Source organism: Xiphias gladius, chromosome 7, assembly GCF_016859285.1.
Source record: "Xiphias gladius isolate SHS-SW01 ecotype Sanya breed wild chromosome 7, ASM1685928v1, whole genome shotgun sequence".
Taxonomy (NCBI): Eukaryota; Metazoa; Chordata; class Actinopteri; order Istiophoriformes; family Xiphiidae; genus Xiphias; species Xiphias gladius.
The window spans coordinates 16831477-16851920 of record NC_053406.1 but is presented as its reverse complement, the minus strand read 5'-3'; the positions used below and the strand labels follow the sequence as shown (position 1 = coordinate 16851920).

Sequence of the window (20444 nt, the reverse complement as noted above, 5' to 3'; positions counted from 1 at the left end):
CAAATTATCTTGAAGGAAAAAAAAAACTATACAATTTACCTACTGTACTTTACTTGCTTTGCTGAGCTATAAGTGAGAAGTATGTCCTGGCATAAAGAACATACGCTACAAATAGTGTAGAGTATTTATACAGTATACATGCAGAATATTCGTGATAGTTTGTTCTAAAAACTTATTGGGGTTTGATGTGGTTTCCAAATATGCAGTGGTGGAAGACGTTCTCTCATTCGTTAGTAAAAGTAGCAAAGCTGAAATTTAAAAATACTCATCACAACTACAAATCCTGCTTTAAAAATGTTAAGTGAAAGTACAGATGCATTATCAGCAAAATATAGAGTATAAAAAGTAACAGTACTCACAAGGCATGGCTCCTATCAGTGTTATTATATAATTGGATTTTTACTAATGGTGCATTAATAAGTAAGTAACATTCTTGATGTAGCTTGTCACGGTACAACACATTTTAATTATATGCTGTTGTAGTTTATTCAGCGACACTGCATTACGTTTCATAAAGCGATCATACGTTTTGTTTAGAAAAGTTCATTATTTCTCTCTGAAATGAATTTGAGTAGAAGTATCAAGTAGCATGACAAGGGCATTTTCAAGTAAAGTACAGGTACCTACAAATTGTACGCAGGTATTTTACTTGGGTACTTACTTTCCACCACTGCACATATGATACCGGGGACTTACTGGTCACCTGAGATTTAGTGTTCAATAAGATGTCTGTAGCTATTTTTTTTTAAGCACCATGTAGTACATGTTCCATTTGACTAAGCACAGCGTTTCATGCTGTTTCATTAGCCTTGTCACAAAAAGCAGCTTACAATATTTATCAGCTGCACAGGAAGTTTACCCCAGCAGCTGTTTTCAGACGGGCCCCTCACCATGAGGCAAATTGGTTCACAGCATGGACAACACCCCTCCAGTGTTTTTCTCACCAATAAAGTGAAAAGGGTATTCTTCACTATCAAGCATAGATTCTACCCCAGTAATGAAGTAGTCTCCATGTACTTTCCTGATGTCAGAAATGAATGTAGTCCATAGAAAACCTCTTAGTTACCTGTGCACGTGCTGAGAAATCCTGGAAAGATTTTGAAAACGACATGACCGAGAAACTCTTTCTCAATACATACATTGTGGATGTCGATATTTTGTTTTACTACTCTGTTAAGAATTCCAAAATTCACTTCCCTGTAGATCTTTACACCAAATTCTTTATTCATGAGATGAGATGCCTCAGGAAAAGGCCTGCTCTGAGAGAGTTTCTAACAAATAAAATTTGTTGTTGAGCCCCTTTTGACTCCCACTGTGTATTTCAGTTTCCTTATTTCCCCAGGGACCCAAATTCGTACTACTATAGAGATGAAATGATTAGTTGATTAATCAATTAGTCGACTGACAAAAAAATGAAAATGACGACAAGCTTGACAGTTGATTAATTCTCTGGTACCAGTTTCTCAAATATGAATATTTGCTAGTTTTCCCAGTTTTCTGTTACAGTAAACTCAACATCTTTGAGTTTTTGACTGTTGGTCAGACAAAAAAAGCAATTTGAATATGTCAGCTTGGGTGTCAGGGAATAATGATGAGCCTTCAAAATTTCTTACATTTTATACACTAAACAATCAGTCGATTATTAAAGAAAAGAACTCTCAGATATATTGATAATGAAAAAAATGCTGGTTGCAGCCTAACTATAAGTAACACTGCCTCGTGCAAGGCCTGTGTGTCAAGTCAATTACTTGACACTGAACGCCAAGTTAATTACTAGACACAGAAAAATATATAGCAATTTCATAAAACACAACTTTACAACAAATGACCGGAACATAAACTAAAACAGTTCAGATCTTAAAACTAGATCTTGACACAGAGTTCCTCTACAAGACTGAGGCTACATGATGGAAGATGGAGGACCTCTCATAGTTGATATTGTACCTCAGTGGTGTAAATTTCTTTTTCCTGTCTTTTTTTTTTAAATCAAGCTTGCAATTAATCAAATTTTCTAGACGGAAACGATATGGAGTAAACCTGGGGCTTTTGGGGGCCCCTGGGAAGTTGACCGCTTTGCCCATTTGGTAATCCAGACTTGATAAAGACATGTACCTCACCTAACTCAGAATACAGACAAGCTATAAAATGCAAAAGATATTTATCTAAATAGGAGATTGTAATTTAGTGACATTTCATCATAGACTACATTCATTCTTGACTCATACATCTGGCCTTTTTTTTTCTGTCTTTCTTTGCTTTATTTGTCATTGTCCTTATGATGTTTTTTTTTTTCAATGTGTCCTTGTTTTATTCAGGAGACAAGAAATAGTTGTTGTCGCAAAATTTGTATTACAGCTATTTCCTGATTACTGTTATTGTGGTATTGTAATGACCATCTGTTCTGCATATTTCGCAATAAATGTAAAATAAGCAAATAAATAAATAAAAATTAAACGCCTCTCGTTTTTCGTCACTCCCCTGAAGACGCACGTCATTCCAGTGACGCTACAACAAACCTCTCGCGAGACTGCACGCAGTTTCCCAGACAGCAGTGTGGTGTGGCGTGTGCGAGACAGAGACAAGGAAAGATGGCGACACAGGAGAGTGAAGCGACTAAATCCACCGTGAGCAACGGCGAGGTAAAATGAATGACACTCCTTTCACGACAGTCACTATTCACGTCCGGGCCAAAAGGACCGATCTGTTTGTTTGCGCGTTGAGTGCGGGACCGTTAACATTTGAACGTGTTACCCATCGTTACACGAGCCCCAGTGACGTTGTCAGTGCCGGTTGGCTTTTAAATCGACGAGCCGAGAAACCCCGACCGTTAGCGGGCTAGATGTACGGAGGCAGGACGGCGTCGGCGGTGAACGGATCACCCGAAGACACAACGGTAGCGTAAAAGCGACGAGATAAGTGGCTGACTCCAGGTGTGTTGGTGTGAGCCAGCTGACTGCTGCGGGGTGTCAGTGAGCCGCCACAAGGCCTGAACCCGAACAACGCAGCTTGGCGTCGTTAGCCGGGCCAGTCTCCGAAGCAGCCCGCACACATTTCTCGCTTACTGTTAAATCTCTTCACCTGCCTTTTATTTCCAGTCGTTCCGGGGAAAACTTTTGGCTCAACGTACATTCTGTAAATCCCCAAGTAAGGGGTTTATCCGGCAGCTCGTCTCGTTAACATTGACAAGTTAGTGGAATCAGGTGTAGCTGTCGTCGGATTCGTCAAATCGCAAAATCCCCTCTCGAACTGTTTATATTATCAGTTGTTGGAGGTCATTACGGCGGTACCTAGCAACCTACAAATTATTTTCCAAAGTAACCACTGCCTGTCACAAGTTAACAGAGGTCAAAGTGAATCATCACTCTTTAAAGGCAAACCACCGGGTCTCCCTTGTGCTCAGCCTGCTCTGTGGCTAAACAAAGTCAAAAGCCATTGATATGAAAAGCCAAAGAGCAAATATTTGGTATCTTTTTTTAAAACACCATTCATTCTTTTTTGGTCATTCGACTAATAATTGATCAATGAATCGTTTCAGGATTAGGTATAATTTAAGATTAGGTTTTTTTTTTAGATTTCACTTAGAGTTAAGCATAGATAAAGCGAAGAGAAATCCCTGACAAACCCAGAAGGTTGTTAAACAACATTTACCACTGTTTTGAAGATATTTTCAATCTCTTACAACCATCTAGGTTAAAAAAAAACATGTTGAGAAACAGGTTACAAACCTTTTTTTATTGTTCAGGGAACAACATATTTTTATCAGATAGTTAGAAGTGTCTATTAGGATTCTGGAAATACCTTCAAAACATCAATAAAATAATATTAAACAATGCTCTTAACTCTGTGATTGAAAAGTGATGTTAATACACAAGTGGTACAAACTAGGACAAGGATACAACGTGTACTTACTTGCTCTTCTGTAGTAAAATTGCTCTGGTAGGATAAAAGCGCTATTAGTTTTAGAGGGAGCAGTTATGTCGCTATTGAGGCCCACTGCTGGTGAATCAATGAGAGAAATTTCCGTGGTATTAATCTAGAGGAAACACTAAGGGGGCTACTAACAGATATAACCAGAGCTGTTTGCTCTGCTTTTCAGGTTTGGTTTCACTGAGTACAGGTGTAACTGTATTGGCCTCAGCACAACGCAGACGATGGAGTCAGTGTTAGCCATGTCTTAAAATATCAGCATCTTAAAAATTACTTGTGCTACATGTCATCTGAATGTGGAAAGACCCTCTGTGTTGTTAACAATTAAGTATTTGTATTATAGCACAGACTGAAAGTGTTTTTTACTTTATTTATATGCCTTATGTTGCATCACTTGCTTCCACCTGTAGGAGATACTGTCACCGTGTGTAATAGACATTGCAGGAGCAATCTCCATTTCTCTGTGAACCATTTTCTTATCTGAACCTTTTGTCCTCTTCCTGCCAGACACACTATGAAAATCCTGTGTAAAGTATTTACTCTGAACCCTGAGTAGGTGGTTAATTGTTAATCCTTGTTCAGTTTGTAAATTGTAAATTATTATCCTTATTATGATAACTGTTTCTGTTGTTGAGCATACTGGTGATCTGTCTGTGTAATGGATTACGTTGATCCCTCGAGGAGACAGAGATCCATGTCTCTGATAATAGAATTGCGTCTATTTTAACACAAACGGGCATGGCAGTGAGGATGAAAAGCCCTATTTTGAGCTTCATGGCCATGAAATTATGTTTATACTGGGGAAGGGACAGTGGCTCATTGCACATCTTTACATTTTCACTCCTCACTCATTTCAAGGCCTTCTTGGGATCCTAATAAATGAAAATAACCCTTCAAACACTAAACATTTTCACCCTCAAGTGTTGTTTCTAAAGGCCAACTGCTGGTCTCCCTTGTGTTGATGACAACGGGGGAGATTAGATGTTTAGATAGTGAGCGAGTCTCATGACTTGGCATGTGCTTGTCTATTGTGTCACTTGAATAGAGAGTGGCCTTGCTGGAAGGGTGGGGGGTTTACATGCACATGCTGAAGCTGTCAAGGGTGAAATTACGTTAAAGGACAAATTTATGACAGATTTTTACTGATCCTTGATATGGAAATATGCATGCTGATGCTCTCATGATATTGACCATTAGAGGAGTTACTTAACCTATATCAAAACTACAATGACTTTACTGTCCACATATGTGCATCATAGTAGTTAAATGAAATAGTAATCTGTCAATACCAGTTTTTCCAGATTGATTATTCTGGGTAGGATAGTTTTTTTTTGTTGTTGTTGTTGTTGTTTTTTTTATGTCTTATACTTTGTAATACTTGTAGGACTGCAACAACAGTTACTTTTTTTTCATCAGTTAATCTGTTGAACATTTTTGTTTATAAAACATCAGACGCTAGTAAAAAAAAATTCTCTTTCCCAGAGCCCCAATGTTATGTCTTCAAATAGCTTCTTTTGTTTGAGCAGAACAATTTAAATCCAAATATATAAAATTTCCAATTATATAAATAAGAAAAAAAGCAGCAAATCCTCATTTGGGAAGCTGGAGTGAGAGAATATTTGGCAAATATTTGGTAAATATCTGATTTAAACTATTAATCAGTTATTAAAATCAGGGCTGCTGATTATTTACGTGATTAATTATTTGATGATCAAAATAGTTGCAGGTTAGTTTTCAGTCATATCAGCTAATTGATTAATCAGCTCAAATTAAAATTATCGCTGATTAATTTTCAAATCTGATGTGTGTTACTATCCAATCATATTTTTAATGCAAATGCTGCTATGATTTTTTGGAAACAAAGCTATTTGCCATTATTACTTCACTTTAGCACAGTGAGGAGTGACAGGTGTGAAATATGTGTTAATGAACTGTTTAAACACACATGTCATTAGGTAGTCAAAAACGTGTTGGTGTGTATGCACGGTTGTAGGTTAGCAGTAATGGAACTGCTGCAGTAACAGATGGCCAGACTGTACAGACGGCTGGAAATGCACAGGATCCGCAACAACAACAGCAGCAGCAGCAGCAACAAGCACCTAATGCATGGCAGGTCATTAAGGGAGTACTCTTCAGGTGAGCTTTTCTTTTTGTGTTTTAATCTGGAAGACTTGCTCTGAAAAGTGGAGAGCCAGCCCACAGATAAAAGCTTAATGTGGGCGTAATAATTAATACAAATAATTTTTTTTGGTTCTTTCATAGTCAGAGTTTATGAGCTGACACACCTGTCTACCACCTGACTGTTGTGTTTGTTGATTTAATTAGTTTTCAGGGCATTATAAGTTAATTTGTGTGTTTTGCAGATTCAGGAATGCATTAATTCCAAGTGATTTGTTCCCATATGACCGAATACACAGTACTTTAATTTGAACTAAAAGTGCTCATGCAAAGCACAGCATTTTTGGAGCTGGAAGCAGTGTAGTGTTTTCTTGGCACCTAGTTTGAATAAATGCCTATGGTTGTTTTTTTTGCATTAGGCATGTAGATTCTTTGCCAACAAATCAGCAAAAAAACAGGTCCACTTATTAGATTAAAAAGATTACATTGCATTAAGCATTTAAAATCCCAGTCTTTGGCATCAAACTTTTTTTAACACATTTCAGTATCATGATTTGGAAAACACGAGCTGGAAAAGTGCAGTATTTTTATTAGTACCTTTCCCTATTTCCAGCATCTCTAAGGTAAAGTTGCCTTCAAACACAGGATTGTCACTGCAATGAAAACAAATCATCTGTCAATATTCAGCCAGTTCACCAAAATATTAATTCCAGCACAGCTGTTGACATCTGTTGGCACCTAATGTAACTGATTCTGGGATTATTCAAGGAACAAATTTGGGCTGCAATAGAATAAAAATGTAAATACTCCCATTCGTCGCCTATACAAAATACTCTTCAGAAGACTGCTGCGGTCCAATTGTGAATGAATGAAACAGAGAGTTAGATTTTCACATCTGCTATAAGGCAGAATAGTTAGTAGCTGTATGGGGAAGAGTTTTTGTTTTTTCTTGATAGTTTTAAATAATTTTGAACTCTTTGGTCTGGGGAATGCCAAACTAAGATCTTTTTTTTTTTGACCGCCACAGAGTACTGTGTTCCTTTTTTACTTCTAAATTTGTCTCTCTTGACCTATGACTGATTTATGATGCAAAAAAGGCATCTCTCTTAAAGTGTGAGTGTAGTGCAGTTTCAATCAGAATAGCCCCATTTTGGTTTCACTCTCTTGCAGCAGCTCTTTAGATCTTAAGAGAAAAGGTCAAAACTAAATACTTTGTCTGAGATCTTTATTTAAATGCTCCCAGTATTTGTCCATTTACGAGCAAGTTTGAGTGTTAATCCACCTCATCACGGCCTTCTGCTCTTCACTGTTTATCCTTTTTTTTCTTTTGTCGTTTTTTTTTCTGACTTTCATTCCTTCTTTACTCTTCTTTTCCTCCGGCTCTGTTTGCATTTGTTTCTCCAGAATCTTCATAATCTGGGCAATCAGTAGCTGGTTCCGTCGAGGGCCGTCCACACCTGACCCCAACACGCCAGCCGGGGCACCCAGGGTGCCCAGCAGGAACCTCTTCCCCAAGGACACCCTGATGGTATTATATCTGCTTCCTCACCTTCCTCCCATAGCCCTACCTGCATGGCCATCTTTTTTTTTTTTCTTTTTTTTTTTTTTAAACAAGTTTTAATTGAATTGAAGCTGTTCAACATCCCTAGTACTCTGCACCCCTGAAGTATTTGGACAGCAAACCAGTGTAATCTCTCCCTGTCAGAGTAACTGGCTTCCTATCCCCTGACTCTAGTATCATAAACACCTTTATTTTCTCACCGTGCCTGCAGGACCTGTACGTGTACGTGTCCCAGGAGGAGGTGTTCTCTGACTTCAACAACACAGAAGCCATGTTCTGGTTTCACAGGGACCTTGTCTATGGAGACTGGAACATGGGGGAGAATGGGGACGGCTGCTACCAGCAGTATAAGGAGTTGGACATCCCAGAGGTGGGGATGACTTAAGATGGAGGGGAGGTGTGACAGACAGTAGATAATGAGTTTGATAGATTTGTGGTAAATTTAGATTTGTAGAATGTGGATGTATATTTACCTGAAATGAATGCTTCTCCCTGTGTGGTGTGTGCTTGCAGAAAGTACAGCATAACGGTTCCCTGTACATTCACGTCTACTTCACTAAAAGTGGGTTCCACCCGGACCCCAAACGCAAGGGGCAGTACCGCAGACTGGCAACAGTTCACGTAACACGAAGTAAGCACATGTGCAAAACACACATTGTAAACTTTAAACAAAAGTTGTAGTAACAGAATAACATATATACTGTACAATAATTTTTAAGTGTCAACCTTTACTTTTTTACTCTGTAAGTGCTGAATAAATTCAAGCGAAGAAAGTTTCTGAAGACCAAGAATCTGCTAACAGGAGAGACAGAAGCAGATCCCGAAATGATCAAGGTTGGTATATTTTTGTTTGATTTTGTTATTTTGTATGCTGCAGAGCTAAACTGACAAATCAACCGATATTATCTTATTCCAGATATATTGGCACTGGTGTAAATGTTGGCTGGTAAAAAGAAATTTCAGTACAGAAATGCCAAGCTAAGTTTGAGGTAATTTAGAAATAGTGTTTCCATTACATTGTTTTTCCACCAGAAAGCACGGGTGATTTTTCAACTGTCAAATGTCTCAGTGTCATGTGGGTCAAACTATAAAAAAAAAAAAAAAAAAAAAAACTTCTGAGGTGCTTTATCAAGATGGAATATTTGTTTATTATATTGTTTTTAAACTCCAAAACAACATATCAGTATCGGCCTCAGAAAACCAGTATCAGTCAGGCTATAGTACACTGTGTATTATGAATGGATATGTGGGCTTTATGGCCTCTGGACTGTGCTAAATGTTAACATCATATTAGTGTTCAAAGTTACTACTTCAAAACTTCAAAACTTGAGTGTGAAATTTGCCAATTTTATGTTTATGTTTGAATTTCTGTTGTAGTTGAAACAGAATAACCTCCTCGCTTCAGACTTTAAATCAAGCATTAACTTTTCCTTGATTTAACTGATTTACTAACACAGGATTTTTCACTATGCCACTAGTTTTATCTCCACACATCTAATTGAAGTGACTTCTCATTGCTGGAAAATGTACTGCACAATCATTTTTTAAGAATGAAAGTTCAAGTAATGACATTTTTACCACACGGCAGTCAGTTATCCACATCGTATGACGTTGATTTCTAAATAAATGTTGCAGGAATTTTAACTAATCCTGGAAAAGACAACCAAAGGAACCAAAAATAATTTTACAAATTAAAATAAAATCATTAGAAAAAAATATCAAGGACTTAACTTATTGGATTTGACTTTCTTTCTATTCACAAATCTGAAAATGTTTTTCACAGAGGTTGTTGCAGCTCATCACTGACATGTTTTATCAAATATGTTTCTTCACAGCGAGCAGAGAGCCACGGTCCAGTGGAGATTATATCTCATTGGCACCCGAACCTCACCCTCAACATGGTAGATGACCACACGGCCTGGGTCAAAGGCTCTGTTCCCCCTCCTCTGGACCAACGTAAGTTCATCTCACTGACCTTTTTGCCTTTTCTGCACTATGCCGTAAATGTTTTTTTTTTTTTTTTTTTTAAGGTCTCAACGGCAGCAGAAGTGACATTTGTACTTTTCTACCCTGTCTACCACTAGATGTTAAGTTTGATGCAGTAAGTGGTGATTACTACCCTATTGTGTACTTCAATGACTACTGGAACCTTCAGAGGGATTACTATCCCATCAACGAGACCCTGACAAAACTCCCACTGCGCCTCACCTACTGCCCGTTGTCCTTGTGGCGCTGGCAGCTGTACGCTGCCCAGAACGCTCGCTCACCGTGGAATTTCCTGCCTGAGGACACCTACGAGCAGTCTGATGAAGACCAAGATTCTGTCAAGGTAAGAGGTCAAGGGTCATGGAGACAGAAAATAGAGACAATGTATTAGATGAGATGAGATAGTATTTCTGGTTTCTTTGACACAGGTATGCTTTTGGGCTCCGTTAAATTGAGTTGCAATAGTAATGGCTCATATTTAGATAGTTATTGAGTGTCGCCTGATATAATAACTGATTGGGTAATAAGACACATGATCCATATGCTGTGCTATTCATATCGATTTAAAAAAAAAAAAAAAAGATTTGATTTAATATGAGGCAGGTGTATCTTTACAATAGACATTCATTCTGTATAAAATGTCATGAATTGTGTGAAATATGAATACTGTGCACTACATCTTTACTCACATATCGGCAGTGGCGTGCCGTCAGGACAAACGAGGCAAGCAGTGCTTGACCAGTTAAAGCTAAAAATAGACATCAGTTAGAACGATACTGAAATGGAAGCGATATCTCTCCTTACATCTTAGAACAGCGTCTGTCCCCTAAAGGATCTGATATTGCCTGTTTAAATTCATCTTGTAATTTACTGCCCTCTTGTTGCTGTAGCCGGCTATTGTCGCTGGAAGCTAGGTCGCCTCTTGGTTGTTGTATCTATCTTGTCATTTTCGTGGGTGTGGCCGTGTCCCCTTGGCAAATACTGGGGCTTGTCAAACAGAGGGGGGAGCAGCATTTTTTTGGATGTTTGCTTATGTGCGTAGCGGATAATCTTGGGATCTTTGATGGGTGACTTGCTATAGCTAGTCACCCTATAGCTTTCACAGATATATTTATTCAATTTACAAATTTACAGTTAACCATGTAACATAATACTCAAGCCTTTTAATTATGTTCTGCTTTTTAGTTATCACATTAATATCATATCCTTTCTGTTAATAAAGGTGTAGAGTTCTCTATGCGAGATCTGCAGTAAGTTTGAGCCAGCATTTTGAAGCAGGGAAATCACTGGAGTGTGTCATTGTCAGGTAATGGTAAATACAGTGGAAACTGCTTATAGTGATCACAGTTACAGTGATTAGCCGCTTATATGGATCAAAAAGCTTCGGACAGAATCATTCCTATACAAATACTGTTTAAATAATTTGCTCAAAGCAATCAAGTAGTCTGCTTACAGTGTTCATTTTGGGTCATTTCATTTATGACAACATAAGGAAAAAGAATTTAAAACTGTTGTAGCCTACTACTACAAGCTGTCATATGCTTAGGCTCTCTTCTAACCTTTTTGCACGAGGTTTTTGGATTACCACAGTGTGCAACCACTGTCCCTGCCTGCTCTCCCAACAAACGTGTGTGTGTGTGTGTGAGTGTGTGTGTGAGTGTGTGTGAGAGTGTGTGTGAGAGTGTGTGTGTGAGAGTGTGTGTGAGAGTGTGTGTGTGTGAGAGTGTGTGTGTGTGTGTGTGTGTGTGTGTGTGTGTGTGTGTGTGTGTGAGAGAGTGTGTGTGTGAGAGATCTTCCTCTACTCACATCGCAAAGGCTCAGTGAGTTATTTTGCCCTCCCGTTCCTGCGCTGCTTGCATTTTGGGACTTTTACAAAGCTTAATTACTGTCCCTGCTCTCTCACAGCAACAGGTATGTTTTAAAATGAGTGGAGTTTAATGCTTTCACCCTGACTTGCTTGACAGGCTTGGAGTAGCAGAGGGCCACAGCTCACTTTGATATTTTATCTTTAAATCAGTAGCCTATAAGCTATCCGTTTCATTACTTTATATTCATGTAATGAATTTACAAATGTCAGTTAGATGGTAATTTGCATGATAAATAAAGAGAGAAAAAAAGATTTGGTCATAATTATTCGGTTTCCACTGTATTTTGAAGATTACCATATAAGTGATTTTAGATATTTTTCCTCTCTACTGCATATTTGATACGTTTACTGTCAGTTCAAAGGAATAATCCTAATACTTCTGGTTCTATGTACAGGCACGGTGAAAGAGAGAGAGACTTTCAGTACAGGAAAGACAGGCAGCACAAAATCATGAGACAGGACAGGCCCTGAAATTAAGAGAGATTTGCTACTGTCATGAAAAGGTATATTTTAGTCTGGTCCACTTTTTTCGTTGATGTAGTGAACAGCTGAATCGCACGTTGAGATTGTAGTTTATGGACGTGTCGTTGGTTCTTCGGCTCTGTTTGCCTATCTGTGAAAGTTGCCACACGCCACAAATCTCAGCTGTCCATAAAATTCACTGACACTGAAAGCACTTCATGTTGCAGTAACTCCTGCTCTCCCTTACACATTAGGTGATATTTTATTTTTGATTGTCACACAACAAAATGCACCTTACAGAATAGCCTGTATTGGGACACATCATTTTTATTGGCATTGTATCTACAGCTGCAACAATCTGATTATTTAATTGACAAAAAATCAAGTGGCTAATCATTTTTCGTTTTATTAAGCAAAAAATGTCAAACATTTGCTGATCTAGCTTCTCAAAAAAGAAGCTTTGATGCTTTTCTGTGTCGTACATGAGAGTAAAGTGAGTATCTTGGAATGTTGGGCTGTTGATTAGACAAAACAAAATATTTGAAGGCATCACTTTGGTCTGTGAGAAATTATAACATTTACTGCATTTTTCAGGAAATAATCAGCAGATTAATCAATGATCATTGGTTGCAGCCACAGTAGTATTGTAGTGTAGCAAGTTACTTATGATTCCCATCTCCAATACCAAGACAGGTGGAATTTATTTATATATAAAAACTGCTGTGTGGGCACTGCAGCAGCTAAACCTGTGGACTTTCTGATCAAATACAGAAATAAAGTTTGTCTAACGTCTGTAAATTGAGATGAAAATCCCTCTTTGTATAGGTGGCCCTTTTGGAAACCAACCCGTACCTGTTGGGACTCACCATTGTAGTCTCCATTGTGCACAGCATCTTCGAGTTTCTTGCCTTCAAGAACGGTAAGCTAACACCAGCCGGTCTGTATTCAGGACTTTTTTCTTTTTCTTTTTTTTTTTTTTTTTTTTAAACAACAAAAGAATAGTTTGTACAGTGTCTGTGTGTCTCCGGCTTCACCTCATCACCCTCTCTTCTTCAGATATCCAGTTCTGGAACAGCAGACAGTCTCTAGAAGGTCTGTCTGTGCGCTCCATCATATTTGGAGTTTTTCAGTCTCTGGTGGTGCTGCTGTACATACTGGACAATGAAACCAACTTTGTGGTACAGGTCAGCGTGTTCATCGGCCTTCTTATTGACCTGTGGAAAATCACCAAGGTCATGGATGTCAGAGTAAGTCAGAACAATACTCAGTTGTTTTTTTTTCATGCACAATATTGTTTGATTTCCAACACTATTAAGGTGAGCTCCTGTCATTTGTCCTTAAAAGCCAAATCTAATGCAGTCTGTCTCACTGATGAGCTCATCTTAAACCAAAAAACTGGGAGCTAACCAGTGAATGTGTTACGATGATGATTAGTTTGAATGAAAACCGGCAAACTCCTCCTCTTCTAGACTGGACACAGGCTTTACAGTCTCCTCTAAAGCCAGTATTAAGAATTACATTTGTTGATAATAAGTCACATTTTTTTCCAACTTTCCTTTGTTGCCCTTTTGTGAATCCAAATGCTAACCTTTTATATCTATACATTACATTTCTTCTTCCTGTTATGCTACTATTACCATATTCCAGCAACCCCTTATTTTTGTCTTTCATTAGTTGGACAGAGAGAACAAAATCGCAGGGGTATTCCCAAGATTGGTATTCACAGACAAGTCAACATATGTGGAGTCTTCAACCAAAATCTATGACGATGTAAGTTAAACATATACTCAACTGCAGCGCTGTAAACACTGGCCACATTCAGAAGACACTGATTTAGAAAAGGCATTTGGAGAACATTATATTTTCTAATATGACAGAAATGACCGATATCATCAAACTCATACTCGCACCTCTGTGAATGTCTGACAAGCCAAATACATATTTCTCTTTTGGGATGAATAAAATATCTCAAGCATGTCGTATAAAACCAAACCAATGAGCGATACTTTATATAAATCAGTATCTTCTGACTCCTTTTATAACTCCTTTTCTCTCTTGACCTGTGAACAGATGGCCTTCAAGTACTTGTCGTGGCTGCTCTACCCTCTGTTTGGCTGCTATGCGGTCTACAGTTTATTGTACGTAGAGCACAAAGGCTGGTACTCATGGGTACTCAGCATGCTCTATGGCTTCTTGTTAACCTTTGGTAAGTTTGTCTGAAGCATTTATTTACTACTCCATTTAGATAAAAGGAAATTTATATAGAATGTCAAGTGTTGAAACTTTATACATAGGTTGAGTGCACATCGGGAGGATTTAATGTACTGTAAAACTTTATATTATTTATTTATTGCAATTCAAGTTTTCCAGTAGATAACAAACATAATGCAATACAAGACAACATTACAGTAAGTCAATGAAAAACAGGTAACAAAACAAATAGAACAAAACAAACAGAACAAATATGGTAGGTAATCCAAGTAAAATAAGTGAAACCAATAAAATAGGGGGGAGAAAAAAAAGTCAAAGTATAAATAAAATACCACATAATTACATCATAAATTGGGTAGCAGATTTCATTATTTTAAAAGAGGAGGGATATTTTCATTCTGTTTAATTTTCTGCCTTTATATATCTTAAAAATTGAGACCAAACTTAACACTTTTTTTTTTTAAAGGAAAACAGGAAGGAAAAGGAGAAAATCGTTAAAGAGGAAAGGCGTTTTCCTATGAGAAATAATTTTGATGGTTTGTGTGTGTGCAGTGTAAGTTAGGTAGTGTGCATGAAATGATGCAGAATAGTGCTCATGTTTCATATAATTAACTATAAGTTATAATATTTGATCTCAGTTTAAGCCTCAAAGTATAAAGACGAACGTATTGGACAGAAATCAAAGTCATAACTGTAGTAGCCAATTTGAACAGATCCACAAAAAGTTTAGCATCATGAAAGTGCCGTAAATTCCCAAAATACTGATGTTTACAAGAAGTTAAGGACATGGTTATCGGTGTTTGTCATTGAGTCAGTAAATAGGTTAATTTTGAAAATATGAAACAAGCAGATAATGTACAGGAGTACAAATAAATTGTGACTCAAGAAAATTAACTATTTTGTTAACATGGATGATCATATTAGATAAAGCAGCACATACACTTTGTTGTGTCTTTTGCGATGGTAGATAGTACATTATCTCTAATATACAGTATTAGTTAAAGTTCAACATCTTTTCTTGTGTACCCATTCTTATCTCTGACCTTGGAATTATATATATTTTTATTCTCTTACTGTATTATTGATTTTACTCTCTGGTGACACATTATGGCCAACAGGGTTTTGTTTATGTAAATCTATTTTTAAAGGCCAGAGATACCGCTGATTATTATTGTAGTGGATGTACACGCAGCTCCTGTTTTCATACATGGTTACGTACCCAAGTCCCAGTAGCCTCTGCCAATGTGCTGTGTATTAATAGACACACCCAGTCGTGTTGCCTGCAGTCTAATGTACTGCCTCTGGTGTGTTGTTTTTTTTTTTTTTTTTTTTAAAGTGTGTGTATATGACCTAACCAGCTCCTTCCTTTTTATGTTTTTTTTTTTTTTGGGGCTTTAGGTTTCATTACAATGACGCCACAGCTATTCATCAACTACAAAATGAAGTCTGTGGCCCACCTCCCATGGAGGATGCTCACCTACAAGGCTCTCAATACCTTTATTGATGACCTGTTTGCCTTCGTCATCAAGATGCCCATGATGTACAGGATAGGATGCCTCAGAGATGGTACGTCTTCTCTTCTCTGTTGATATTTAGTATTTTTCTATGAATTCACCAGGATCAGGGGAAGTTAAGTAATCAGCTCAATCAACCAGTGGGAGTAAAAGCCGTTGGTCAACTTCCTCAGCCCACATTCCAGAGAAGCCATTTTGAGTTTGTAGATCAATGAAGATGAGCTCATATGTGTGGTGTTTTGCTGGATGTTGTTTCCGATTTGACTCATTGCTCAGCATGGTGGAAGCTAAAGTAGGCAGGCGGTTTATCAAGAAGGTTTGTTGTTTTGTTTAAAGGAAAGGCTGCTCTGCTTTCTGTCCCTTCTGCCCTGACTTGAGCACAATGCTTTCAGAGGAAATGTAGAATCATTGTCGCTCATGGCATTGTGTTTTTAGCCACAGACCAACTGTCCAAATCACCACCAGCCTTCCATGTCGGTCACAATATGTATTATAAGTGATCCTCTAACTCCACCTAGTGTCAACCTACCAGATCTCACCGATTTCCATAATGCCCTTTGTTATTACTACAATATTATTACATATAAAGTCTCACTATATTTAACCATGCAAGTCAGACTTGCTGGCACTACATACAACCGTGGGGAGTAATTTGCTTTATGTTGACGAAATACTCAGTGATCTACTATCATCTGACCTCCTTAAATATGTTACAGGCAGTTGTAAATATTTTCTTTTACTCAGTGGTCAGTATAGTGTGCACAGTCTGTCAGTCTGGAATATATGAAGTGGCACTTCTATAAAAGCCAGTCTTACAAAGACACACAAGAGACATGTCATGCTAGGTGACGTGGCGATCTAACTTTTTCTTTTTATTGTTAGGTGATGTCATTGTCATTGGGAGCTGCTACTACATACACTACAACACTGCTTCCACAGTTAGTTAAGTGGATTTGATTGGCTGATGCCGCTTGATAGCTTTAGTGGCTTCATAATGCGTTCATGTCATTGTTGAGTCACTGTTAATATACATGGATACTATTAATACATGGATGCTTCAACTCAGACAAAGTATAGATATATAGTGCTGACAGAGCCACTTATACACTAGAAAAATATTAGTAAACAATTTATACTTTGCTGTTTTTGATTTGCTAAGGATAAGCCGTTTTATGGTTTCACTGCAGTAGACTGAATTAGGACCAATAATGACTGCAGTCAGCTCTGGATTCTGATCGGTTAAAATGTGTAACAAGCTACCTGTGCATGTTAATTTAGTTAAAGCTAGGGAGCCTGGAGAGTGCACTGTGTTTACTTTGCTCACCGTGCTTGTGTCGTAAAAGTACTTTGTTGAAGAAGAACGTTTTTCAGTAAACTGTTTAATGAAGAACACGGACTGCAGAGTTTAATTGAAGCACCTGTCAACCACATGTCTTAAGCTTAAGTGGGCATTTCATTGAACTAACCTCTGTTTCCTCTCCTGCAGATGTGGTGTTCTTCATCTACCTTTACCAGCGCTGGATCTATCGGGTCGATCCAAACAGAGTCAACGAGTTCGGCACCAGCGGAGCAGACCACGACCAGAATAACACAGCAGCGGCAGACGCTGCTCCCTCCGCCGCCGCCATCACAGACAAACCAGAGGGGGAGAAGAAGAACGATTAAGCAAGACCATGCCCTTATCTGCTTCCCTGACCCGCACCGCTGGGGCAAAGAGGACTTGTGGAAATTAGGCAGGGAGGGGAGTTGTCGTTTAGCTGTCATGGACGCCACTATAAAAAAAAAAGAAAAAAAAAAAAAAGCAGTTCAACTGTTCCCTCTGATTTCTGTGTGGATCCACAGAGAATCATATTCAGTGTAGACTTGGTAAATTCTTATTTCTGTTTCCTGCCCATCTCCGCCCTCTCGTTTTGCAGTTCAAGTGAAGTAAAACAAAACGTGATGTACTGTATTCTGTTTGATTTTTCAGAGGGTAACAGTGTCTTGGAGTAGAGTTTGGGAGGGGATCGGGTCGCAGTTATACTATATCTTTTTTTATACAGGGAGGAAAGAGGCCAAGTGCAACTTTTGTTCTTTGTGTAGATTCCTTGTGAATTTTTCTTTTCATTCCATGTGAGCACCGTGTTTCGGATTGCCTGGAAACTGATGAGTAGTGCTGGAGGAAAGTGGAACGGTCCTGAGCCACAATGGAGGATGAAGAAGAGAGGTGGTAACTGGAGACGAAATGGATGACCCTACAGGACAGTGACTGCTACCCTCAATTTTAAACAAATGGTTAATGTTCTAAATTTGAACATATATAAATAACAGCCTTGTTGGTATTAATATAAATATATTAATATTGTCAATGACTTAATTTTTGTTTTTCAGTCACTGAACCATTCTTTTGTATGTCCTCAAACTGTACAGAATCTCAGCTTGTCATGTTAATAATACAGATGTCAAAACTGTCTAGCAATAGCTAATTTGCAAGTCTAATTTTTATTTTCCCCCCTCCGCCGGATTTCTGACTCTCTGATTGTTTCATGCTCCAAGCCACATCACCTTGACAGACACAGTGGAGACAGTCGGGTGTGTGCTGGAAGAATTACAGTGTCTCTTGTTTTTATTTTGAGTGCTGTAAATCCTGAAACAAGGAGGGTTCCATGTTGGTACATATTGAATTTTGAGCATTCATGTTTATAGTAAAACTTAAGTGTGATTTAAAATGTCTATGCAAAGCTTTTTTGATTTTACTGTTTTTACTTGCTGCGCTGAGTTCAAGAAAAATATTTTTGCATGAAACCTTTTTTTTTTTTTTCACATTGATTTTTATTGATGTTACAGGTAACAGTTTATTTGTGTGCTTTTGCGGCATGCACATTATATGGTTAGGCCTTTGTGCTCTTTCACCCTGAAGGGTTGAGTTTAGGGCTGCAACTAATGTATTATTATTATTATTATTTTCCCCAACTAATTGTTTTTGTCTAGAAAATGACAAAATTGTGAAAATGCCCATCAGTTTCCCAGAGCCCGAGGTGATGACTTCAAATTGCTCGTTTTGTCTGACCAAAAGTCAAATCTCATAGATTCAGTTCACAAAGAAATAAAAATGAGACGCAAAAATACTCAAATTCAAGAGGCTGAAACCAGGAAATATCTGGTATTCTTTCTTGGAAATGGGACTCAAATGATTTATTATGAAAATGGTTATGTTTATAAAATAGTTGATTTTCTTTTAAGTGGTTTCAGCTGTACTCGAGTTTGATCATCAGTCACTGTGAACTCGTATTGTGAAGTTTGGTTCATTTATAAGAGGCATGGCCAATACTGCTTTCCAATGTGTGTGTGGAAAGACAAGCAAGTTTTAGTAATGCAGACACAGACCACTAAATACAATAGATGTGTGTGTAATGTAAACATTTTTTTTTTTTTTTCTTCTCTCCAAACCATCAACTGACTCTTTTTGGTAACCAGACGTTTTAGTGTGTTATAATATACCTTTCAATAGTTAAGTAAAAATAATGTCTGTCTACTCTGGTAATCAGGCCAGGGGGTTGAGTGACGTCAGGCCAGATTGTAGCGTTTGCCTTCACCTACGCGAATGATGCATCTACCCGGTGATATGGTGCGGATGTTTAAGATGGTGTCACTTTCCTTCTTGACGCATCTACAGAACCACTCTGATGCCCTAATTTTTACCCAAGTCTGATGCTGGGTCCAACTCCGAACCCACTGGTTAGGACACAACGGGTCACTAACCCTCCTACATAGGAGCCAGACACAAAAGAACTAGAAACGACTCTGCATTTTTGTCACTTTGTAGTAGTTTTGCTTCTCTTTGTGGTCTCTTTGGACCTTTTTTTTTTTGCCGTCGTTTTGTGTCCCTTGGTGTCTTTTGGTTGTCATTTTCGAATCTCTTTGTAGTGGTTTTGTCTTTGTGGTCTCTTTGGATCTTCTTGGTGTCATATTTTGTGTAATTGCGCTCTTTTTCTACCTCTAGTCATTTGAAAGACTTTCTAACAGAAAATATTAACGGCCCCTGACTCCCTGGGCCTGTGCTGTGTAGGCTAGCTCAGTAATCCATCCACGCCTGTGACCTTTTTAATAGCCCAGGCAGTGCCTCTCTTTTGAACTGTACGTTGTATGTGCCTGTGAGCAAAAGCCTGATGTGACTGTTAATTTTAATCGTTTGTACAGTCCTGAAGAGCTTGAGTATTTCATAGGAAAGATTTTAGAATTGTGTAGCAGAAATGTTTTATTTCTTTTTCTTTCCTATCTTTTGCATCATCTCCTTTTAATTCTTCTCAGGATCTTGAAGAATCCGCCCACACATTTACCACCTACTGGTTCCTCTTTGCGCTTTTGTAAGAGTAGAAAGTCCAGCATCAGACTGCCCAACTATAGTGTCACAGCACATGTTTTTCCACATCTGTAGCTGTCTTATCTGCAACAACTCTGCAGCTGAGATAATCATCTGTTTGTTTATTTTTTATTACTTGGTCCCCATTGACTTAATTCTTCCTGTAAACGACTCAACTTTCGCTTGCCGTTTCCTTGAAATCGTCAGTACTGTGTGTCATCGGCAGGTGTCACTGCTGCGCATCATAGGGTCAGCAAATTGTCAGAAGTTTCGAGACACTTTTTTATTTTTTATTTTTTAATTTTATTAAGGGCAGGTATTGGAAGTGCACGGAGCTTATTGGCGCAGGTACAAAACTGTCAGTCGTAAAAACGAGGAATTCCCGCTTCATCCTCAGTTTGTAGGAAACGAGACGCAGCAGGATACTGGCATGATGCAACCAGGAGTAATGTCTCT

At 38.3% G+C, this 20444-nt stretch overlaps 1 protein-coding gene across 1 annotated transcript; it reads left to right on the top strand.

Moving 5' to 3' along the window:
- Positions 1 to 2508: 2508 nt before the first annotated feature.
- clptm1 (CLPTM1 regulator of GABA type A receptor forward trafficking) lies at positions 2509 to 17447 on the top strand. Its single transcript, XM_040131543.1, has 14 exons — positions 2509 to 2639; positions 5921 to 6063; positions 7450 to 7573; positions 7818 to 7976; positions 8120 to 8237; positions 8355 to 8440; positions 9442 to 9562; positions 9691 to 9935; positions 12747 to 12840; positions 12978 to 13168; positions 13596 to 13691; positions 13992 to 14127; positions 15531 to 15698; positions 17133 to 17447. The coding sequence occupies exons 1-14, from the start codon at positions 2589 to 2591 to the stop codon at positions 17309 to 17311; spliced, it is 1911 nt and encodes a 636-aa protein (XP_039987477.1). The 5' UTR covers positions 2509 to 2588; the 3' UTR covers positions 17312 to 17447.
- Positions 17448 to 20444: the final 2997 nt, after the last annotated feature.